General features: G+C 40.8%; 2 protein-coding genes across 2 annotated transcripts; one reads left to right on the top strand and one right to left on the bottom strand.

Moving 5' to 3' along the window:
- Window positions 1-4,909: 4,909 nt before the first annotated feature.
- LOC131939504 (toll-like receptor 4) lies at window positions 4,910-7,846 on the bottom strand. Its single transcript, XM_059297838.1, has one exon. The coding sequence runs from the start codon at window positions 7,798-7,800 to the stop codon at window positions 5,212-5,214; it is 2,589 nt and encodes an 862-aa protein (XP_059153821.1). The 5' UTR covers window positions 7,801-7,846; the 3' UTR covers window positions 4,910-5,211.
- Window positions 7,847-11,813: 3,967 nt separating this feature from the next.
- On the top strand, window positions 11,814-24,032 carry LOC131939619 (uncharacterized). The gene is made up of 7 exons (XM_059298038.1): window positions 11,814-12,029; window positions 18,474-18,594; window positions 19,496-19,759; window positions 20,501-20,658; window positions 22,068-22,178; window positions 22,841-22,917; window positions 23,783-24,032. The coding sequence occupies exons 2-7, from the start codon at window positions 18,477-18,479 to the stop codon at window positions 24,030-24,032; spliced, it is 978 nt and encodes a 325-aa protein (XP_059154021.1). The 5' UTR covers window positions 11,814-12,029; window positions 18,474-18,476.
- The last annotated feature ends 1,785 nt before the right edge of the window (window positions 24,033-25,817 follow it).

Raw genomic sequence — 25,817 nt, forward strand, 5'->3', positions numbered from 1 at the left:
GTGTTAGTTATAGTTCCAGTTGTTATACCTGTGTTAGTTATAGTACCAGTAGTTATACCTGTGTTAGTTATAGTTCCAGTTGTTATACCTGTGTTAGTTATAGTTCCAGTTGTTATACCTGTGTTAGTTATAGTACCAGTTGTTATACCTGTGTTAGTTATAGTACCAGATGTAATACCTGTGTTATTTATAGTTCCAGGTGTTATACCTGTGTTAGTTATAGTACCAGGTGTTATACCTGTGTTAGTTATAGTACCAGTAGTTATACCTGTGTTAGTTATAGTACCAGTAGTTATACCTGTGTTAGTTATAGTTCCAGGTGTTATACCTGTGTTAGTTATAGTACCAGTTGTTATACCTGTGTTAGTTATAGTACCAGTAGTTATACCTGTGTTAGTTATAGTACCAGTAGTTATACCTGTGTTAGTTATAGTACTAGTAATTATACCTGTGTTAGTTATAGTACCAGTAGTTATACCTGTGTTAGTTATAGTACCAGGTGTTATACCTGAGTTTTGTGTATCTACTGACACATCTGTGCTATATTCTAACGACACACCAGTTCTATATTCTATACCTGTGTTAGTAGCCTGATCTACAATGCTAACGGAACCAGTCTGTAGAACACCGGGACTTGTAGGCTCTGTGAGAGTTCCAGACAGTCCTGTGAGTCCCAGAGAATCTGTTGAGGTCAAGAGATCCATCGTCTTATAGCTGACACTCGATGTGAACCAGGTTTCTGACGGTAGGGTGACATATACACTGTTGGATGACCTCTGGTCAGTGCTGTAGCTGTAGCCGGCTGACATCTGGTCAGTGTTGATGTTGTAGCTGTAGCCGGCTGACATCTGGTCAGTGTTGATGTTGTAGCTGTAGCTGGCTGACATCTGGTCAGTGTTGATGGTGTTGCTTGCTGTAGTCCCTGAAGGACCGTCACCAGACACTGTGATGACGTCAGTTGTCTGACCAGCCAACCCACTTGTAATGACACCAGTTCCCGTGGGTGAGACGACCGAGTTGGGTGTGTCGCCAGCATCTGCCATTGTTGTTGAGAAACTGTCTGGTCCAGTTGTAAAGTCGGTTCTAAATGTACTCTCGATACCAACTGTACTGGTAAAGTCTGCTGTAAAGGAACTCTTATAAACCGATGTAAAGTCTGCTGTGGCTGAAATAGTAAAGTCTGTTTTAAAAGAACAACCATTACCGGGTACATAGTTGAAGTCTGCCATTCAACAGTTAAAAAAAACGAAGATTACTGGGTATATAGCTGAAGCCTGCTGGTAAAGAGTTAAAAGAACTAACATTGCCAGGTATATTATATTGCTTAAGCCTGCCATGAAAGGGTTAAAATAACTAACATTGCCAGGTATATTGCAAAAGTTAAAAAAATGGCCAGGTATATTGCTGAAGCCTGCCATTAAAGAATTAAAAGAACTAACATTACTGGTTTACAGCAGACGTCTGCCGTTGAGAGGTTAAAAAAAACTTACTTTCTGACTGTGATGTGACTCCAGGACTGCCGTTCAGAGAGTTCCCACTTGATGACGTCAGACTAGCACTGGCAGTGTTCTGGGCTTGAGAACTGTCAGGGGTGTTGGTCAGTGGGACACTTTGACCAACTGACAAAGGTGACATGTCGCTCACAGTATCGACAACACTAGTTGGTGTAAGTAGCGACGTAGTACCAACAACAGATGGGCTTAAAGACACCACCGTAGTATCAACAACAGATGGTGTTATAGACACCAACGTAGTACCAACAATAGATGGTGTTAAAGACACCAACGTAGTATCAACAATAGATGGTGTTAAAGACACCCCAGATGGGGTGGTAGTTATAGTGTCACCTGTAAATGGTGTGGATACACCACTTGTTAAAGACACCGTTGCTGTGGGAGAGATGACGCCACTGGTGGAACTTGTAAGAGTTGTCGCGCTTGCACTTATTGGGGTCTCAGAAATCCCAGCTGTGCCTGTTTGTAGTAAGGTGTTCGTGAGCCCAGATGTTTGACGTGACGTCAATGATTGATCTAAGGAGGGCTGTGACGTAGATAAACTTGCTGCTGTTGTTGGTAAAATCACAGATGTGGTTTGTGAAGAAGTGGGGTCTAAAGAATGGTCTTCAAATGTGCACGTCTTTTGATCCAGCAAACTGCTATGTGATGATGCGTTATATGTCTTCAATGCCCAGACTATGTCAAAGTATGTAGAGCATGTACCATTCACGATTTGATATGAATTACATTTACCAGCAGGTTGTTGCACTGAAGTTGGTAGTTTCCATTTATAACATGGACAAACGCTCTGATATAAGGTATTATTATTATCAGGTGGGTAGCAATATATGACGTTATAAACAGATGTTGCAGTAGCTGTGATATTTTCCCTTATCACGTTTTCAACATTGTGTGTATTATTTGCGTATCGTGTAGTGAGAATACACTCAACCATCGGTGTGCACAAGCAGTCGAAAAATCTGGAATAAAAATAATTTAAATTACAAATAAACAATGTTTATGCTCTATGGTTAAATCATCAAATTTAAATAACGAGTTTAATAGTTCAATGCTAAATAATTATTTGTATTACACCAACTAAATGTTTACCAAGATGTGGTGGTTCTATGAAATACACGGCACCTGACTACTTACTTTTGGCCCATGTTTGTATTAAACTCAATTTTAGCTCCATCAAGCTGAAAGGCTAACATGACATCAGATGATAAGCTGACGCCATTTATATATACTGCTAAGAGCTGTAGTAAATATATAACCTTCATTTTTACACTCAAAACTCTGGGCCTGTAATAGAAACATGTATTGATGCAAAATATAAAATACTGTCATGTAATTTTTTAAAGGTTTCCAGTGATCACATTTTAATGTAAGGAAACAAAAAATAGAAATATATTTGACGAGCATGTTTTCAAGACATTTCAACCTACAGAAATGAATTATTTGCCATCGTTTCTTATGCTTTGTGCGATAGTTGATTAGCTTACATCGAATTGATTATAAAAATAAATTTAACAATATGTCGAACAAAAGTAAAAAAAAATATCGGTACGATTTACATCTAATTATTTTTAAAAAAAATATGTAAAGTAATAACACATAGAATGTGAACAGTATAAAATGACATAAAATATTAAAATTAGTAACTTACTTTCTCACAAACTCCTAACAGATCAGAAGTTGTGCGTCCTGCCTAGCGCACTACCACACCCAGTCTAGTAGATCCAATGTGTCTAGATGTCAAGAACTTACGAAACAACATTCAAATGCTTTACCATACCACTCCCGCTTTATGGAACAACAGTGAAAGTCTCTACACACTAGAGCACTTTATGGAACAGTGAAAGTCTCTACTAGACCGCACCTACGCTATTATATTTACCTTCTTGACAATTTAATTTATTGACTGATCTGATATTTTCTGACAATGTTCGAGCTATCGATTTTTCTGGCATGCCTGGCCAGCGTATCGATTCACATCGAACTGCCGATGCCTCAGGTATGTAGGGGGGGGGGGGTATATCGCCTTAGGTGGAACACAATGTTAAACGTTTATATCCTTCACTGTATAACAAAGTTCAAGGTTCACTGTTAAATTAAATAAAACGAGTGAGAACGGTGTATGACTGGAACTCCTACTTTAGTCGAAATTAAAATATACACTATCTATTTAGTTTTAGTCATATTTATAGTCTGCGCCATTGAGATAAATAAACAGATATAAATGTAAAATGAACCACCAGAATAACTGCGCTATGAAATAAATTTGTTGTCTAGGACTCTGCTTCTATATATATATATATATATATATATATATATATATATATATATATATATATATATATATATATATATATATACCACGCTATTGTACATTAAAAATATATGACACCATACTATAGAAAAAACTGGGAATCCACTTGTTGTAACACAGACGAACCAAAACATTATAAGACCGATATGAAGCGAGACACTCCAGAAAAATGGACTGAGGATTACAGCAAAATCCTAAGGGCATTGATCGTGGTCAGGTGTTGATTGCACGAATTACTTCCCTGTTAGACCTTAAAACAAAGCTAGAATAAAAGAAATATCATAAAAGAATGTCATAAAACCCTATCAACAGTTTAATGGGCTGAAAACACAATGACTTCTGTCGATTAATTTTTAACTTCCTGGAATGCTAAATACTAAACCTCAATTCTTGAAATCTTAATTATTAATTAAATTAATTAAACATGTGTACATAAAAATGAGTTAGGTGAAAAGCTGGGATAAATTGGGTTTATTTCAGTACAGATGTGGTTAGCAGTTTCCTTTAGGTACGAAGTTGATTCCACCCCTCTCCCACCCACCACCACTTCAGCCCCCTCTCATTCCACCCTCCCTCCCCCCCCCCCGAACGGATCGTAATGGTAACATATTTTTCACATAAATTAATATACTTTACTCAGTGTCAGCCCCTCCTCGGAATGTATCAGGTAACCCCCCCCCCCACCCCCAGGAACGAAGTACTTCACCATAGAATGTTTCAAGAATCCCTTCCTCCCCCCCCCCTCCCCCCCCCCCCCACAAGAAACCCCTAATAGCCGTGTTGGTAACAAACTTCTACTTGTAGAATAAACAACTGTTTATATATTGCTACACATTATATTGCTATCGTCACAGCAGTAAACTCATTTACAATTTTTGGATAACTCTGTTTTTATTTTCACTCCTGTGAAAATCAGGATTACGTCCCATTATTTATTAAGACGTGTTGTGTTTTGTCTTTTATAATTGCCGAGTTGCAGTTAACTCATTTTGGGGGTGGGTTGAAGTTATTCTAACCCCACTAGTACCCACTCATACACCCCAACCCCTCCTACCCACCCCCACCCCTTGCATACGCCACTGTTACAAAGTATTTACAGCTGTATCTTCAGACGTCTGCTACTGTTTGACCTACATGCGACATACAACATTAACGAACAGTTGAAAAAACCAAGTACGTACAAACTTTCGGTTTTACAACAGAATATTATTTATAACAATAACACATGTTATTTTACTATAGCTGTGATTAATTTATCTCAATCGATTGTCTGATGTCTATAGCTAGTTTATCCTAAAGTTTGATATATGTAGTTAGTTTATCCTAAAGTTTGATATCTGTAGTTAGTTTATCCTAAAGTTTGATATCTGTAGTTAATTTATCCTAAAGTTTAATATCTGTAGTTAGTTTATCCCAAAACCGACTGGTGTTGATAGCTTTAGGATCGGGATAAGACATGTAAGTGTTACTACGTATGTGGTAGAGGAGTTCAACGCCTAGACGACTTTCTGGAATGTTCTCCAAGAATAAAAACACCAGAACGTTTCTGCCTTTGTGGGCAGACTCCATGTTGGCCATCTTGACCTCGTACTGGCACCAGTAGCTGTCAATCATGTGCTGGGTCAGTATGACCACAGTCCGTCTACTGGAGCACACAGCGCGGACTATATTGGACGCGATGTAGTCCCCAGCGGTGAAGTCCCGCCCATGAATACACAGTTTGAGACCCCGGGCCTCCAGCTCGGGGGAAAAAACGTTAAAAACAAAATCTTCATCGCTGGAGCTGTAGGACACAAACACATCGTACTTGTATTCCAGAGGGCTAGCTGTGCTAGACTTCATGTAGTACAAATACGCGGCGTAGTAGAAATATCGAATGTTCCACCTGAATCGGTACACAACGCCACACGATATGACGATAAAAGTTAGGATACACAGGCACGAAACTATAAATAATAAAACTATATTTGAAACACATTCCCTGTTTAGTATAGATAAAGTCGTATTGTAACCATCTGAGATCAACCGTAAGGAGGCGTCAGGGTAAAAACAGTAATAACGTGTCAACGTTTTATCAAAAGCTTTTGATTGGGTCATCCACTTGAGGAATGGGAAGTTTTCGCAGTCACATTTGATTGGGGTAGCCGCCATGTTGACCCTAGTGCCGAGGTTTTTCTTGACCAGAGAATCGATATGGTCCATGGCGGGGGGCGGGATGTTAAATATCCTGGCCCGGTACAGGTTTAGAAATTTTAATCTGCCCAGGTGAGAAATGTCGACGGTGAACTGGGTCAGGGGATTGGATGAGAGATCCAGGTACTCCAGGCTGACGAGGTGGGTGAAGATGTTGTCGGGCAGGTGGTGGAGGTCGTTGAGGGACAGGTTCAAAACCCGCAGGCTCTGCAGGCTGGAGAATACCTGTGTGGTGTTCAGGTTGTCCAGGTAATCACCCAGGTAGTTGGACTCAAGCTTTAACACCTCCAGCCTGGCCATGGAGGAGAAAAAACTCTCCGAGACAAACTCCACGTCACAGCTTGCCAGGTCCAGGAACTTGAGCTGGGTCAGGCCCTCTAGCGGACCCTCGAGGCGGGGGAAGTGGTTGTGGCTGATGCTCAGGTTCTCCAGCGTGTTCTCCGTCACATTGAACCCCGACACGACGTTACTCAACCCCGCCTGTGTCATCTCAATCACCTTGACATTGGGCGGCAGGTTCAGTACAAACGGTTCCACCGACACACCAGATTCTTGCGAGCAGTTGCTTCTGTAGTGCTGCTGAAAGTATGGGAACCGCTTGGGCAGCTTGTAGACCTTGGTGCCGCCGTTCAGTTTGAGAACTGTTAAATTTTTCATCAGTTTTAAATCCTTCAGGTACAGGTCTATGACGAACTTGTTCCCGCTCACGTCCAGCTCTCGGAGACTTGCAGGAAGTCTCGCGATAAATGACCGGTCAACGCCCTCCACGCTGTTTTCCTGAAAGTCCAGGACTTGAAGGTACCTGGGAAAATATTTAATGACGTCACTGTCCATGCAGTTGGCGAACGAGTACCTGTCAACAATGAGCTGCAGGCGCATTTCCCGCAGGTGCCTGTGGTGCTGAAGTCCGTAAAAAACGTTGTCTAGATACTGGAGGCCGATGCCTTCATTGTGGGTTAAATTGATGCTGACGATGCTGGTCAGAGGTAAAAAAGCCCCAGCTTCTATTTTATCTCCAAACAGTTGACAGTCCTGAAGGTCTAGAACCTGTAATGACGTCAGATACCGAAACGTCGAGTTTCGCAGGGACTCGATCATGCAGTAGCCGCCATTGTAACCCTGCAGGTTAAGTTTCACCAGTGACGTCAGGTGACCGAACCCGGGACCAAAGTCCTTGTCTTTGATTCCATCTATGTGCAGGGTCGTCAGGTTCCCGAGCACCGACAGCGCCTGGTCGGGGTAGTGCAGACGGCTGTCGGTGACGTTGACGTTGTTTCTGTTGATGACCAGCTCTCGTAGTGAGCTCAACGGTCGGAACGTCTGGACGTCGATGGTGGAGCTGCTGATGGTGATGTTGTTGCCCCAGAGGTTCAGCAGCTGTAGACGTCCTAGGCCAACAAAACACAGCGGGCATATCTGGGTCAGTCTGTTCATGGAGAGGTCCAGAACTTGTAGCTCGGTGTACCTGCTAAAGTAGGCGGGTGCCAGGGTTGATATGGCGTTGGCCTTTAGATCAAAGACCACGACGGTGGCTGGGTAGTTCTCCCTGGGGAGATGCTGCAAGCCTCTACAGCAGCAGTTGACGTACGTGCTGTTGTAGTCACACACGGTCAAGGTCTCAGAGGTCAAGGTCAGGTCACTGGCGGCTCGGTGCTCTGGCTGTGTTTGGTGAGACAAAGGTCCGGCTAAATCTGGTTCATCTAAGGCACCGTTGCCATGACAACGGCTAGCCAGCAGACCCGCAGCAGCAACACTTGCCCAGACCATCACGCTAAGCATGCTGTGTCAAGGTCGTCAGCAGATCGCTTGAATATGTGTCAAGGTCGTCAGCAGATCACCTGAATATGTGTCAAGGTTGTCAGCAGATCACCTGAATATGTGTCAAGGTTGTCAGCAGATCGCTTGAATATGTGTCAAGGTCGTCAGCAGATCACCTGAATATGTGTCAAGGTTGTCAGCAGATCACATGAATATGTGTCAAGGTCGTCAGCAGATCACCTGAATATGTGTCAAGGTTGTCAGCAGATCACCTGAATATGTGTCAAGGTTGTCAGCAGATCACCTGAATATGTGTCAAGGTCGTCAGCAGATCACCTGAATATGTGTCAAGGTCGTCAGCAGATCACCTGAATATGTGTCAAGGTCGTCAGCAGATCACCTGGATAAAAAAAGAAAGATATGTTCACAAGTTAAGTTTGATTGTCACCATTTATATCGTGAATTGATCACGGCGCATATGCTAATCTGAGGTAAAGACAACAGCAACAAGCTCACACATCAACAGGGTGTGTTGTAGGCCACGTAGCTCAGTGGTCTCAGCCAAATCTTTGTTGTGTTCATGTCAACAACAGCCATCGGTCCAGTAACTATTGACTTACATCACAGTGTAGCAGACATAAAATCCAGATGAAATATGTAAAACAACAAAACACTACATTGGAAAATATGATGTATGTTGTGAAATAGCACACACGGAATAAACAGGATGCGGCACTTGAGAGTACCCTCCAATGTTATCATTGTCCTTCACGGTACGACAAGTTTCCTCATAAAAATTTTTTTTAAAAATCTCCCGATGTTGTAAAACGATGAACAAAGTATATTAAAAGGGGGAAAACCTACTCCAATTTTGGCAAGCCAGTCACATGGGGTTATCCGGATTTTTGTTGTCGTGGTTCTAACGTTATTATTAAGCCACGAGATAAAGGCTGTTAACATACTTGACAAATGCTTATAGTACCACTTCCTGTTAGTTCTATAGGCCGACAGTTAACTGGCAGTTAGCTCCTGTACACATGTCACTAGACTGTCAGTTCATGTACACATGTCACTAGACTGTCATAACCTATACACGTGGCATTTTTTATGATGACAAGACAAAACTAAAACTATCGGTTAGTCCAAAAGCATTGCACGCTCTACTTACTGTTATGTTAATGATGAATGTGTTCACGGTACACACAAGAACAGAAAGGTAGACATGGCTTGCTTTGTGCGGTAGTTCGATGTACTAGACAACAGTATTGTTCTATGTGACACAACTGGAATTGTTGTATGCCAACAACTATGTTTTTTACAACTGCTATGTTCCTGCCATTTTAGATATACTGCAATGTATGACGTTACTCCTATTGTAGATCTACTGCAATGTATAGCGTTCACCCTCTATAAGTAAACAGCATTGTATGACGTTTCTCCCACTAAAAGTATACTGCAATGTATGATGTTAACCCACTATAAGTATACTGTAATGTATGATGTTCCTTTCGTTTTAAGTATTCAGCAAGGTATGACGTTTTTCCCGCTATAAGTATACATCGAATCAACAATGATGTGTCTCGGTACAGTTTGGTGACAAGTCACACATTTGATCTGTCACTAAATGTAATGTGTGTTGAGTATATAACGTGGCAAGACAGTCGGTGTTTAAAATGTAATGTTAAAAAAACGAACTTGAATTACTCACGAAGTTAAGATACATGCACATCATAAATGTATTGACTAAACAGGAACATGAAAATTGGAGTGTAAAGTAGGTCGGCTATAAATAGACTATGAGTAATAGAATACATTTATAGACCTAGTTTTCTTCTGTGTAAACTTAGACGCGGAACCAGTTTACTGTATGGAAGAAAATAATAAACTAGCTAGATCTAGATCTAGACAGATTTTATGACCTGTATGTGACAGATTTTATGACCAGTATGTGACAGATTTTATGACCAGTATGTGACAGATTTTATGACCAGTATGTGACAGATTTTATGACCAGTATGTGACAGATTTTATGACCAGTATGTGACAGATTTTATGACCAGTATGTGACAGATTTTATGACCAGTATGTGACAGATTTTATGACCAGTATGTGACAGATTTTATGACCAGTATGTGACAGATTTTATGACCAGTATGTGACAGATTTTATGACCAGTATGTAACCAATTTACTTGTGTGGGAGGGAGTATTCCTTGAAATAAAAAATAAATAAATTACACATAGTAGCCTACTGGAAAAAGTTACAACTGAAAGTTAATACGTGATTAGTAATTAATCGGGATTAGATCACTTAATTAGCTATCATATCCAATGCGTGTAGTCAACTTCTTATGGGTGGTAAATAACAGAATAAAATCCAATGCGAGATAATGAAATGGGTTTAAATAAGAGTTTTTTCCAGGCATCTCCTCGGGTGGCGAAGCCCCCCCCCCCCGAAAAAGTTCTACCGCCCCCTCCCCCCCCCCCCCCCGAACGAAATGAAATTTATATATTTTATATAGAAAATATATACTTTTAACAGTGTCCGCCCCCCCCCCCCTCCGAAGAAAGTCTACTGCCCCCCCCCCCCCCCGAAAATTTCAAGTGCCCCCCCACCCGGACAAAAAAGTCTGGAACAAACACTGGTCTAAACTCCAGCTTAAAGTATTATATTCTTCCACCATCATCTAGTCTTTATTATATTCAATCTTATTTATTTGGCCTCTAATCAACTATTTCCTCTAATTTAGTTTTGTAAGCTGAGTTACGGAGCTTAAACTATGATCTAACTCGGAGCTTAAACTATGATCTAGCCCGGAGCTTAAACTATGATCTAACCCGGAGCTTAAACTATGATCTAACTCGGAGCTTAAACTATGATCTAGCCCGGAGCTTAAACTATGATCTAACAATTGAAAGAAACATATCTCAGTCATCAGCTCCAGTTGTAGTGAGCCCTACATATTGCTCGGAGGATGGGTTTCAAGAGCTTCTACAGATGTATGTGCTACTACAGATGTATGTGCTACTACAGATGCATGTGCTCTACAGATTTATGTACTACTACAGATGCGTGTGCTACTACAGATGTATGTGCTACTACAGATGTATGTGCTACTACAGATGCATGTGCTCTACAGATTTATGTACTACTACAGATGCGTGTGCTACTACAGATGTATGTGCTACTACAGATGTATGTGCTACTACAGATGCATGTGCTCTACAGATTTATGTACTACTACAGATGCGTGTGCTATTTACAAATGTATGAGCTACTACCGATTTATGTGCTACGACAGATTTATTTGCTACTACAGATGTATGTGCAACTACAGTTGTATGTGCTAATACAGATTTATGTGCTACTACAGATTTAAGTGCTACTACAGATTTAAGTGCTACTACATATGCGTGTGCTACTACAGATTTATGAGCTACTACATATTATCAGATTTATGTGCTAACACAGATGTATGTGCTACTACAGATTTGCGTGCTACTTAATATTTATGTGCTACTACAGATTTGCGTGCAACAAAAAACTTTAAGTACTATTCTAAAACCTTGCCTGTTCTAATCACTACTGCTTAAATTAATGTTCAAATGTGACAATTTCAATGAGATAATTTTTCTTATATCTGCAGAGTTGGTGACTAAAGTTCTTTGGTTTTTTATGTTACCACACTTAATTATAATTTGTATTGGTTATTGGTGTGGGGAATAAGGCACCAGCATTGTGTGGGTAGAAGCAGTGTATGGTCGGTGTGGGCACAAACAGTGTGGGGTACATACAAACCAACGGACATGGAAGCTACACATTCTACCCATATGAATATTCTTAAGTTATATAACATTATTTTAATACATAATATATTATATCGATAACGATAGAGTTTAATTCATTAAAACATGTCAACTCCTGACTTTAACCATGGGATGCAACTTAGCCGAGTATAAAAACAATAACTAGCTAGCCTCCAACCCAGTGTATGTGAGCTTGAATGAGCCAGGTATTGATGATATTGTGGCAGGTGTTAACGAACACGATGTGATTAGCCACACCTGTTGTTTTATTGTATGGATCGAGGTGTGTTGTGCACCAGTTGTTGTGAGTTGCAATAAAGTAACGGTATGCCTTAACCAGAGCACACGTCCAGTGTGTAAGTGCTGCCCAACACGCTGTCATCTATACCAAACCAAGCTAGGTTGACTGAAGACTGGGATGAAATCACATTGAGCTCTACTAAGGTACTGTAATTAATACATAGAATTACTTTATAACACACTCGTCTATGTGGTGAAATGTTAAATGTGATGTCATCTTTAGACTTATAGTCTAAACGACATTAAATATGCAGTGGTTTGTGAATGAATTATTGTGTACCATTATATAAACCAGATGTGTACCGAATAGAGAGGAATGTGACGTAGATGTCTGTAGCATTACTTGCGCTAGATTGCGGAATTGCAAAACTGTCTTCTAATTTGGAATCAAACAAAACTATCAAGTTACAATGTTCAATGTTTACTGTATTCTGTAAAGGGTCCAATACGTACTATAACACTATATAGCAATAAGAAGGTTAGCCATGAGACGTAGGTTTACGCGTTATGTAGGTGGAAATATATGCACTCTGCTCTCAGTTGGCACTCATCAATGACTGTCTAGCACCCATCAATCGCTGTTTGTCATCCATCAATTTCTGTCTGACACCCATCAATGGCTGGCTGTCATCAATAAATGGCTGTCTAGCACCCATTCAATGCTGTCTAGCACCCATTCAATGCTATCTAGCACCCATTCAATGCTGTCTAGCACCCATTCAATGCTGTCTAGCATCCATTCAATGCTGTCTAGCACCCATTCAATGCTGTCTAGCACCCATTCAATGCTGTCTAGCACCCATTCAATGCTGTCTAGCATCCATTCAATGCTGTCTAGCACCCATTCAATGCTGTCTAGCACCCATTCAATGCTGTCTAGCACCCATTCAATGCTGTTTAGCACCCATTCAATGCTTTCTAGCGTGTGTGTGTGTGTATGTGTGTGTGCGTGTGTGTGCGCGTGTATGAGTGTGTGCGTGTGTGTATGTGTGTTTGCGTGTGTGTGTATACGAGTGTGCGCGCGTGTGTGTGTATGTGTGTGTGCGTGTGTGTGTGTGTGCGTGTGTATTAGTGTGCATGTGTGTGTGTGCATGAATGAGCAGCCTAAGCCAGCACACAGCTAAGGACACACCTCCATCACACAGGTAATTAAGGATGCTGGTAGCTATTGTGGGGACGCCAGGTGCTTTGTAGTAGTTGTAATCTATTCAACTCATTAATTAACATTTTAGACCTCTAAATTGTTCTTAAATGAACTAAGGATTATGACACGGTGAAGTAGCTCACTAACGTGTTGATATGAAATAAGATGGAACCAGATATTCCATCTCAAGGTGCTGTTGTGTGGTCTACGACTGCAGACTAGAGGAGGGTAGTAGAGGCAAGGGGAGTACTGGTGGGGCGGCCTCCATGTTCGCCTATCCTGGGAGGGGGGGGGGGGCGCCAAAAGTGTAGAAAAAAACATTAAGCTCATTCTGAGTTGCTGATTTATAACCAATCGAAGTTAGGGATATAAACTGCTATTTGGCTTTTAGGTAAAATTTAACTCTTTTCTACATCAAATGTGTGACACTGAAGTAAAAGCTAACAAAGGGCAGTAATTGGTGTAAATCGCTACGACCACGCCAAATGAAGAGGGGGGGGGGGGGGGTTGTAAACTAAAAACTCCAATTGGTCGCTTGCCTCTGATGAGCAGATAGAGAGAGACAAAAGGAATATCTCGTCGCAGATTGTCCTTTATATGTTTTGGCTTACAAATTCTACAAGTTTTTATACTGCTAGGACCGACAGATATTTGTAGTTACATTATGTTTATACAACTATCTTTTTAGGCTGTGTCTAGAGTTTAGACACAGCCTAAAAAGGAAGAGTCTAGACCATTAAGTAAAAGTGAAAGTTGATTACAGTTTGTATATTAATATTGTGTGTGACTATTAAGCTAAAAAGAAAGTTGATTACAGTTTATGTATTAATATTGTGTGTGACTATTAAGCTAAAAAGAAAGTTGATTATAGTGTGTGTCATTAGATTGTGTATAGACTTTCTGATGAAAGCGAAAGTGGTCTAAAGCTTGTGTAGACCATCAATAAAAAGTTGATTACAGTGTGTGTAGAGAAAGTTGATTACAGTGTGTGTAGAGAAAGTTGATTACAGTGTGTGTAGAGAAAGTTGATTACTGTGTGTGTAGAGAAAGTTGATTACTGTGTGTGTAGAGAAAGTTGATTACTGTGTGTGTAGAGAAAGTTGATTACTGTGAGTGTAGAGAAAGTTAATTACTGTGTGTGTAGAGAAAGTTGATTACTGTGTGTGTAGAGAAAGTTGATTACTGTGTGTGTAGAGAAAGTTGATTACTGTGTGTGTAGAGAAAGTTGATTACTGTGTGTGTAGAGAAAGTTGATTACTGTGTGTGTAGAGAAAGTTGATTACTGTGTGTGTAGAGAAAGTTGATTACTGTGTGTGTAGAGAAAGTTGATTACAGTGTGTGTAGAGAAAGTTGATTACAGTGTGTGTAGAAAAAGTTGATTACAGTGTGTGTAGAGAAAGTTGATTACAGTGTGTGTAGAGAAAGTTGATTACAGTGTGTGTAGAGAAAGTTGATTACAGTGTGTGTAGAGAAAGTTGATTACAGTGTGTGTAGAGAAAGTTGATTACTGTGTGTGTAGAGAAAGTTGATTACACTGTGTGTAGAGAAAGTTGATTACAGTGTGTGTAGAGAAAGTTGATTACAGTGTGTGTAGAGAAAGTTGATTACAGTGTGTGTAGAGAAAGTTGATTACAGTGTGTGTAGAGAAAGTTGATTACAGTGTGTGTAGAGAAAGTTGATTACAGTGTGTGTAGAGAAAGTTGATTACAGTGTGTGTAGAGAAAGTTGATTACTGTGTGTGTAGAGAAAGTTGATTACAGTGTGTGTAGAGAAAGTTGATTACAGTGTGTGTAGAGAAAGTTGATTACAGTGTGTGTAGAGAATGTTGATTACAGTGAGTGTAGAGAAAGTTGATTACAGTGTGTATAGAGAAAGTTGATTACAGTGTGTGTAGAGAAAGTTGATTACAGTGTGTGTAGAGAAAGTTGATTACAGTGTGTGTAGACCGTCAAGAGAAAGTTGATTACAGTGTGTGTAGAGAAAGTTGATTACAGTGTGTGTAGAGAAAGTTGATTACAGTGTGTGTAGACCGTCAAGAGAAAGTTGATTACAGTGTGTGTAGAGAAAGTTGATTACAGTGTGTGTAGAGAAAGTTGATTACAGTGTGTGTAGACCGTCAAGAGAAAGTTGATTACAGTGTGTGTAGAGAAAGTTGATTACAGTGTGTATTTGATTATTGGAAACCTCAGCCTCTAGCCGCTGTGTAAGCTGCTGTAATATGAGTCATGACGTGTATCACCAGGTCACGTGATCGATTTTCTTTTGATTCAACACAAACGGTTTTGCTGTTTCATCATTGATTTTAATTTCAAGTTATTGAACTTATATAAAGCAGTTAATCTCGGCGTCTATTTTCTCAAAATATTTTTATTTCATGTAAAGTTATTTTGATTTCTGCTCTAAATATAACAGTTGGTCCTAATGTAGAAAGATTAGTAATCATGTGTTAATATTGGGGTAACGTGGGGTGATTTGGGATATTGTAAGGTTGTGTAGAATAATGTGGGGTTGTGTGGGGTAATGTGGGGTTGTGTGGGGTAATGTGGGGTTGTGTGGGGTAATGTGGGGGTTGTGTGGGGTAATGTGGGGTTGTGTGGGGTAATGTGGGGTTGTGTGGGGTAATGTGGGGTAATGTGGGGTTGTGTGGGGTAATGTGGGGTTGTGTGGGGTAATGTGGGGTTGTGTGGGGTAATGTGGGGTAATGTGGGGTTGTGTGGGGTAATGTGGGGTTGTGTGGGGTAATGTGGGGTTGTGTGGGGTAATGTGGGGTTGTGTGGGGTAATGTGGGGTTGTGTGGGGTAATGTGGGGTTGTGTGGGGTAATGTGGGGTAATGTGGGGTAATGTGGGGTAATGTGGGGTTGTGTGGGGTAATGTGGGGTTGTGTGGGGTAATGTGGGGTAATGTGGGGTTGTGTGGGGTAATGTGGGGTTGTGTGGGGTAATGTGGGGTTGTGTGGGGTATTGTGGGGTTGTGTGGGGTAATGTGGGGTAATGTGTGGTAACGTGGGATATTGTAATGTGGGATATTGAGCGTGTAATAATGAGATAATGTGAGATAATGTGCGATAATACGGGATAATGTGGGTTCAAGATTTGGTACGTGGGGTAATGTTGAAATAATGTGAAGTAAAGCTGAGATGTAGCAATAATTAGAGATTGTTAGGGTGATGTTGCTGAAATCCAGTAATTTCCTAATAACATGAGATGTTGTAAAACTTAGTTGATAATCTGTTACTCAAATTCTGTAGTTTTTAAGATCACTTGTGCTGAGTTGTTAGTCTAACTAAAAAACCAAAACACTTACAAGATAAAGATGAGTAACTGCCACTAGGCCATCACATCATGTGTGCTTTAGGGTTGTTGGTCTTGGAGTGGGTAAGACAGTCTTAGACGTGTTGGTGTGGGTGTGGGTGAGATAGTCTCTGACGTGTGAATGTGGGTGTGGGTGAGACAGTCCCTGACGTGTGGGTGTGGGTGTGGGTGAGACAGTCTCTGACGTGTGGGTGTGGGTGTGGGTGAGACAGTCTCTGACGTGTGGGTGTGGGTGAGACAGTCTCTGACGTGTGGGTGTGGGTGAGACAGTCTCTGACGTGTTGGTGTGGGTGTGGGTGAGACAGTCTCTGACGTGTTGGTGTGGGTGTGGGTGTGGGTGAGACACTCTCTGACGTGTTGGTGTGGGTGAGACAGTCTCTGACGTGTGAGTGTAGGTGTGGGTGAGACAGTCTCTGACGTGTTAGTGTGGGTGAGACAGTCCCTGGGGTGTGGGTGTGGGTGTGTGTGAGACAGTCTCTGGCGTGTTGGTGTGGGTGTGTGTGAGAAGTCTCTGGCGTGTTGGTGTGGGTGTGTGTGAGACAGTCTCTGACGTGTTGGTGTGGGTGAGACAGTCTCTGACGTGTGGGTGTGGGTGAGACAGTCTCTGACGTGTTAATGTGGGTGTGGGTGAGACAGTCTCTGACGTGTGGGTGTGGGTGAGACAGTCTCTGACGTGTTAATGTGGGTGTGGGTGAGACAGTCTCTGACGTGTGGGTGTGGGTGAGACAGTCTCTGACGTGTGGGTGTGGGTGAGACAGTCTCTGACGTGTGGGTGTGGGTGTGGGTGAGACAGTCTCTGACGTGTTGGTGTGGGTGTGGGTGAGACAGTCTCTAACGTGTGGGTGTGGGTGAGACAGTCTCTGACGTGTGGGTGTGGGTGAGACAGTCTCTGACGTGTTGGTGTGGGTGTGGGTGAGACAGTCTCTGACGTGTGGGTGAGACAGTCTCTGACGTGTGGGTGTGGGTGTGGGTGAGACAGTCTCTGACGTGTGGGTGAGAAAGTCTCTGACGTGTTGGTGTGGGTGTGGGTGAGACAGTCTCTGACGTGTTAATGTGGGTGTGGGTGAGACAGTCTCTGACGTGTGGGTGTGGGTGTGGGTGAGACAGTCTCTGACGTGTTAATGTGGGTGTGGGTGAGACAGTCTCTGACGTGTGGGTGTGGGTGTGGGTGAGACAGTCTCTGACGTGTTGTGTGGGTGAGACAGTCTCTGACGTGTTAATGTGGGTGTGGGTGAGACAGTCTCTGACATGTTGGTGTGGGTGAGACAGTCTCTGACGTGTTGGTGTGGGTGAGACAGTCTCTGACGTGTTGGTGTGGGTGTGGGTGAGACAGTCTCTGACATGTTGGTGTGGGTGAGACAGTCTCTGACGTGTTGGTGTGGGTGTGGGTGAGACAGTCTCTGACGTGTTGGTGTGGGTGAGACAGTCTCTGACGTGTTGGTGTGGGTGTGGGTGAGACAGTCTCTGACGTGTGGGTGTGGGTGTGGGTGAGACAGTCTCTGACGTGTGGGTGAGACAGTCTCTGACGTGTTAATGTGGGTGTTGGTGAGACAGTCTCTGACGTGTTAATGTGGGTGTTGGTGAGACAGTCTCTGACGTGTTAATGTGGGTGTGGGTGAGACAGTCTCTGACGTGTGGGTGTGGGTGAGACAGTCTCTGACGTGTTAATGTGGGTGTGGGTGAGACAGTCTCTGACATGTTGGTGTTGGGGTAGGTTAGACACTGGCTCTACTGGACAAACTTTGTAAACGTGATCAAAATGTTAGGTTATATTGTCTGTTTAATTTTGTGATACTAAACTAAGAAAACTATCGCTAATCACATGATCAAACATTGGACTGCTAGCCCGGAGCTATCGAGTTCGGATCGCGGTCCGGAAAGGGAACTGCTGACGTTCTGAGTCCACCCAGCTCTGACGGGTACCTGACTCACGTTGGGGAAAGAATAGGCGGCTGGGCTTAGTTCTGACCACACCATCCTTTTATATGTCGAGGTCAAGAATCATATTAATTCTACTTCATCTTCCCTTTCTCATCTTCAACTTTAATATAATTTTACAACTTGGATACCATTGTTATCTGTGTACCCATATGTTATGCTTTGAACCTCTCCTAAATGTCTCAGCTTTTCAGAAGATGAACACGAACCACAACCCATTTCAGTTGATTTTCTTACTGCTCAACGTGTGTGTGGTTGTCATAACTACCCTAGTTGTCTTCACCTCACTAGGTCTACAATATGGTTTCCAGGAAGGTAATTCGGTTCATTACGAATGTTAATTTTAATTAGAAACGATAATTATGTCACTAATTAAGAAATAGACAATGCTACTTATGTTAAGAAAGAACAAAAAATTACATATTCAACCTGGCCAATAATGTGCATGATACTTTTATCAACTAATTGTTATAATTTAGATTGACATATCGTTAGATTTGACTTGTCAATAACAGATTGACCTTGTTACTAACAGTTAGATTGACCTTGCTATTAGACGTTAGACTGACCTTACCACTAAAAGATTGACTTTACCACTAAAAGATTGACCTTACCACTAATAGATTGACCTTGCCACTAACAGATTGACCTTGCCACTAACAGATTGACCTTACCACTAACAGATCGACCTTACCACTAAAAGATTGACCTTACCTCTAATAGATTGACCTTGCCACTAACAGATTGACCTTGCCACTAACAGATTGACCTTACTACTAACAAATTGACCGTATCACTAATTGACCTTGCCACTAACAGATTGACCATGCCACTAACAGATTGACCTTACCACTAAAAGATTGACCTTACCACTAATAGATTGACCTTGCCACTAACAGATTGACCTTACCACTAACAGATTGACCTTGCCACTAACAGATTGACCTTGCCACTAACAGATTGACCTTACCGCTAAAAGATTGACCTTACCACTAATAGATTGACCTTGCCACTAACAGATTGACCTTGCCACTAACAGATTGACCTTACCACTAACAAATTGACCGTATCACTAATTGACCTTGCCACTAACAGATTGACCTTGCCATTAACAGATTGACCTTGCCACTAACAGATTGACCTTGCCACTAACAGATTGACCTTGCCACTAACAGATTGACCTTGCCACTAATGAAACATTTCCCTTCCCTGCCAGCTATCCCCAACCTGCTGCGGCATGACCTTGAAAACATCTCGTCTGCTGAGCCCAGCCCCATCTCCCCCGCCCCTTGGTTCCACCCCATCTGGGCCGCCATTTTCATCCTGCAGGTCCTGTGGTCGGTCTATGGCGTCGTGTCGGTGTTCCGTAAGACGGCCGGCGTACCTGTGTACACGTCACCAGTCCTGCTGTCTGTGACGGTTCTCTTGTTCTTCATCGTGGCGTGTGGCTTCAACATTGCCTGGTTTATTTTATACGACAGTAGGTTTCAAATGTTTAATTGTTTTATACGACAGTAGGTCTCAAATGTTTAATTGTTTTATACGACAGTAGGTCTCAAATGTTTAATTGTTTTATACGACAGTAGGTCTCAAATGTTTAATTGTTTTATACGACAGTAGGTCTCAGATGTTTAATTATTTTATACGACAGTAGGTCTCAAATGTTTAATTATTTTATACGACAGTAGGTCTCAAATGTTTAATTATTTTATACGACAGTAGGTCTCAAATGTTTAATTATTTTATACGACAGTAGGTCTCAAATGTTTAATTTTTTTATACGACAGTAGGTCTCAAATGTTTAATTTTTTTTACGACAGTAGGACTCAAATAATTTATTATTTTATACAATAGTAGGTCTCAAATGTTTGATTATTTTATACAATAGTAGTTATCAAATGTTTAAATTATGTTATTCGACAGTAAATGATGTAGATCGAATTATTTGTCGGTGCATTTTGTGTCACGTATTAGGATTAGATTTATGATTTTAGAAGTCAAATATACAGCTTAATTATTTTTTTCTATGTTACTAGATATTAGACTTTAAAGTTAAATCTTCAGATGACAAGTTTATCTTATGTGTTTATAATTTTTAGGCCAATGTAATAAAATAAATGTGGTAAGATTTTCGTTTTACACTGAGTAGAACTGAGTCTAACATAGCATACATGAAAGCCAGACATTTAAATCGTTAAATGACCTTTGCCATTGACCCCAGGGAAGTACACGTCCACATCCTGTGCCTTCCTGTTTGTGAGCGTCGTCTCGGGCTGGATCTCGTTCTTCACGGCCACCTACCATCTGGCCAGCAACGTCTACCGTCTGCGGAAATCTGAGAGACGGACAGAGATCTATCTGGTCAGATTGCTGGTTCATGTAAGTCATAGATATGTCGTCAGTCATAGATATGTCGTCAGTCATAGATATGTCGTTAGTCATAGATATGTCGTCAGTCATAGATATGTCGTCAGCCATAGATATGTCGTCAGTCATAGATATGTCGTCAGTCATAGATATGTCGTCAGTCATAGATATGTCGTTAGTCATAGATATGTCGTCAGTCATAGATATGTCGTCAGCCATAGATATGTCGTCAGTCATAGATATGTCGTCAGTCATAGATATGTCGTCAGCCATAGATATGTCGTCAGTCATAGATATGTCGTCAGTCATAGATAAGTCGTCAGTCATGGATAAGTCGTCAGTCATTGATATGTCGTCATTCATAGATATGTCGTCAGTCATAGATAAGTCGTCAGTCATGGATAAGTCGTCAGTCATTGATATGTCGTCATTCATAGATATGTCGTCAGTCATAGATATGTCGTTAGCCATAGATAGTTCATGTAAGTTAGAGATTATTCATGTAAGTCATAGAAAGTTCATGTTAGTTAGAGACAGTTCATATTAGGCATGGACCATAGCATGAAGTTGTTCATAACACTGTCAAAACGTTGACGACGAAGACAATAATGAGAATCGTTTGTCTCCAAATGTTGTTTTTCTACCACCTTGTCCCCATCCCTGTCTATTAACCGCTTTTTCTTCCATACTACTGTAGCCTCAACTATATGAGCCATGTTATTATGCTAACACCACCCCTAGCACTCTAGTCCCATTTATATTAGCCATGGTATTATGCTAACACCACCCCTAGCATTGTAGCCCCAACTATATGAGTCATCTTATTATGCTAACACCACCCCTAGTTCTCTAGTCCCATTTATATTAGCCATGGTATTGCTACCACCACCCTTAGCACTCTAGCCCCAACTATATGAGCCATGGTATTGCTACCACCACCCCTAGCACTGTAGCCCCAACTATATGAGCCATGGTATTGCTACCACCACCCCTAGCACTGTAGCCCCATTTATATTAGCCATGTTATTGCTACCACCACCGCTAGCACTGTAGCCCCATTTATATTAGCCATGGTATTGCTACCACCACCGCTAGCACTGTAGCCCCAACTATATGAGCCATGGTATTGCTACCACCAACCCTAGCACTCTAGCTCCAACTATATGAGCCATGGTATTGCAACCACCACCCCTAATAATCTAGCCCCACCTATATGAGCCATGGTATTGCTACCACCACCCCTAACACTGTAGCCCCAACTATATGAGCCATGGTATTGCTACCGCCACCGCTAGCACTGTAGCCCCATTTATATTAGCCATGGTATTGCTACCGCCAGCGGTATAACTGTAGCCCCATTTATATTAGCCATGGTATTGCTACCACCACCCCTACTTACGATTCGCCATGTTGCTCCACAGAATGGCATGTCCGCCTACGCCATGTGGTGCTGGCATGTTCTATGCTACAACATCACCGTGGCCGCCATACACAACAGCAAGATCAAGCTTAGCCCAGATGTGGCCAGTATCGTAAGTACATTGTCACGTGATGGTGTGGCTTGTGTACATTATCACGTGATGTTCTCACGTGAGTACACTGTCACGTGATGTTCTCACGTGAGTACACTGTCACGTGATGTTGTGACTTTAGTACACAGTCACGTGATGTTGTGGCTTGTGTACACTGTCACGTGATGTTGTGGCTTGTGTACACTGTCACGTGATGCTGTCTATTGAGTACATTGTCAGGTGATGCTCTCACGTGATGCTGTCACATGACACTTGTCTTGTACCTGACTGTTGGTGTTGTCCAAGTTTACTTTTGATGTACCCAACATACGATGAGTCTCCAAGAGAGAATTACATGAAACATCTTCCAATGAAACTGATTTTTGCTAAAGGTTTCATTTCAACGAAACAGCACTATTCAAAAACATTAACCATCGTAATTAGACACAGCCTTTAACTGATCTTCTGGCATTGTGTGTGAGTTGAACTTAGACAATTTGACTCGCGAGCAGGGTACTGCCTTCATATAGACTCACGTTCAAGAGTTGAGTGAAATAAGTTTGTTGGTAGCAAGCCATAATATTTTACTGACAACATTGCTTTGACTTGCACAGTTTTAACTTGAGCTATATATATATTAACCCACACACAAATATCACGGTGAATGTCTTCGTTCATTACAGATTGGCTTGTCATTTATTGGAGCGGCCCAGCTGACTTACCTCTTGGTCGACGTCATTTGTCTGGATAGATTTACAAGGTATGTAACTCGTGTATTAAATTATTTACAAGGTCCGTAACTCGTGTATTAAATTAGTTACAAGGTCCGTAACTCGTGTATTAAATTATTTACAAGGTCCGTAACTCGTGTATTAAATTAGTTACAAGGTCCGTAACTCGTGTATTGAATTATGTACAAGGTCCGTAACTCGTGTATTAAATTAGTTACAAGGTCCGTAACTCGTGTAAAAAATTATTTACAAGGTCCGTAACTCGTGTATTAAATTAGTTACAAGGTCCGTAACTTGTGTATTAAATTAGTTACAAGGTCCATAACTCGTGTATTATATTAGTTACAAGGTCCGTAACTCGTGTATTAAATTAGTTACAAGGTCCGTAACTCGTGTATTAAATTAGTTACAAGGTCCGTAACTCGTGTATTGAATTATGTACAAGGTCTGTAACTCGTGTATTAAATTAGTTACAAGGTCCGTAACTCGTGTAAAAAATTATTTACAAGGTCCGTAACTCGTGTATTAAATTAGTTACAAGGTCCGGTAACTCGTGTATTGAATTATGTACAAGGTCTGTAACTCGTGTAATAAATTATTTACAAGGTCCGTTATTCGTGTATTAAATTAGTTTCAAGGACCGTAACTCGTGTATTGAATTATGTACAAGGTCTGTAACTCGTGTATTGAATTAATTACAAGGTCTGTCACTCGTGTTTTGAATGTAGTCCCTGAGCTGGTTCTAACAAAGAGGGTTTTTTTTTTATTTATTTTTGTTTTCATCCCTATAAAACACCATTAAAATAAAGAAAATACCGGTAACTCATGTTAGTTTTGTCTAGAAGCACAAACAGAGTTGCCTACCTTTATGTTTCCATGCCTCCTGTGTTCCAGGTACATTGTGGCGCCGTACATCGTGACGATCCCCGCCTGTCTCTACAGAGCACATGACTGGCCCAGCAATGCCGAGGACTTCATCCTCCTCATCAGCCTGCTGTCGTTTGCCTTCTTCTCGCTCATGGTCAAGTGTCTGTTCATCACGTGCCGCATCGTGCGACCAACATCCGGTGGAGGGGAAATCACTTTTGTTTCCCACACCTCGCCATCCACCAGTGAAGATCGCTACTTACTCAAGGAGAAATAGATCGAGAGTTATAACCCTTGGGTTTCAACAGGAGAAATAGATCGAGAGTTATAGCCCTTGGGTTTCAACAGGAGAAATAGATCGAGAGTTATAACCCTTGGGTTTGAACGATGGATATTTAACTGGGTTTTCTTCATTCTATGATGACAGTTTTATTTTATAGCATACTTATTCATATATAATTGTGTGTATATGAAAACAAAAATATATCCCAAGTTTTTGTCAATACATCTAAAAACCAGAACTTACTCTATATATAACAAATGTATAGCTATTAACGATATTATTATTAACAGAGTCAAAAGACATTATATATACCCCTTTATTTACCCTTTTTGAAAAAATTTACATGTTTAAACTGATTTTATTTCTGCCTTTTTAGTGGGATAGGCGTTTATAGCAAATAAGAAAAAATAGGTTAATACGTTTCAAATGTACATAACTCAATCGAAAAAAGATAGTTTGTAACTTCCGCTAACAGTTTAGATTGTAATGTTTTTTTTTAACCTGGTTTTAAATAACTTGTGGGTTTAAAATGTTCTTTCTCTCACTTCATTTTTGGCCACTGTGATTCAAAGTAATTTTCATTGTTGGCCATTTTGATTCAAAGTACTTTTCATTGTTGGCCACTGTGATTCAAAGTACTTTTCATTGTTGGCCATTTTGATTCAAAGTACTTTTCATTGTTGACCATTGTGATTCAAAGTACTTTTCATTGCTGGCCACTGTGATTCAAAGTACTTTTCATTGTTGGCCACTGTGATTCAAAGTACTTTTCATTGTTGGCCACTGTGATTCAAAGTACTTTTCATTGCTGGCCACTGTGATTCAAAGTACTTTTCATTGTTGGCCACTGTGATTCAAAGTACTTTTCATTGTTGACCACTGTGATTCGAAGTACTTTTCATTGTTGGCCACTGTGATTCAAAGTACGTTTCATTGTTGGCCACTGTGATTCAAAGTACTTTTCATTGCTGGCCACTGTGATTCAAAGTACTTTTCATTGTTGGCCACTGTGATTCAAAGTACTTTTCATTGTTGGCCACTGTGATTCAAAGTACTTTTCATTGTTGACCACTGAGATTCAAAGTAACTTAGACTGGTCCTTCTAGTTCACCCTAAACAAAAATATGATTAGAATATTTGAAGGATTTAAATAATAACAAAGTCAGGTTTCCACCACTAAAAGTTAAACAAAGTCAGGTGAAACAGTAATGTTTAATGTTTTCAAATGTTATCTTCAAATCTCCCGCACGTTTAAACTGTAAATATTCGAGCTTTATGTCAGCGTCATGTTTACAAGAGAAATACTTAATGCTTACTTTCAATTGTCAATACTAGTTTCAGTTAGGTGCTGATGTATTTAAACGTTTGGTTTGGTTTGTAATTGTACTTTATTCTTGAAAATAAAAGTAAAATATTTCGAAAAATGAATGAATTATTTTATTTTATTGCAAAAGTTTATTTCAGTTACGAATAAAAATGGGTTAGGAAAAAGAGAGAGGTAAGGAAAAGGATGGGACAAGGGATAGCAATAAGTATGGGCATCGAGTTATCTCGATGGTTGTAATTGTGATTGTGATTGTGGTTAGAGATTATGATTTAGGGTGCGGGTGTTGGTGTAGTTGTATTTGTGCATGTGGTTAAGACTAAGTTTAAAGTTAAGGTTACTATTAAGGGGTCAAGGTTATGGTTTAGGTTAGGGTTAGTGTTATGGTTTAGGTTACTGTTATATATACTTTCTCACGCGTCCATTTTTTGAAAATGTTCTATATTTGGTTGCGT

Source organism: Physella acuta, unplaced genomic scaffold (genome assembly GCF_028476545.2).
Source record: "Physella acuta isolate Inbredline_101_S28 unplaced genomic scaffold, ASM2847654v3 ptg000019l, whole genome shotgun sequence".
NCBI lineage: Eukaryota > Metazoa > Mollusca > Gastropoda > Physidae > Physella > Physella acuta.

What these genes read in the sequence shown, in the direction of transcription:
- LOC131939504 (XM_059297838.1), bottom strand. Translation starts at nt 7,800, where the DNA reads ATGCTTAGCGTGATGGTCTGGGCAAGTGTTGCTGCTGCGGGTCTGCTG.
- LOC131939619 (XM_059298038.1), top strand. Translation starts at nt 18,477, where the DNA reads ATGAACACGAACCACAACCCATTTCAGTTGATTTTCTTACTGCTCAAC. An exon ending in ACAATATGGTTTCCAGGAAG is followed by an intron (nt 18,595 to 19,495) that starts GTAATTCGGTTC and finishes CTTCCCTGCCAG; the next exon opens with CTATCCCCAACCTGCTGCGG. An exon ending in GCCCAGATGTGGCCAGTATC is followed by an intron (nt 22,179 to 22,840) that starts GTAAGTACATTG and finishes CGTTCATTACAG; the next exon opens with ATTGGCTTGTCATTTATTGG.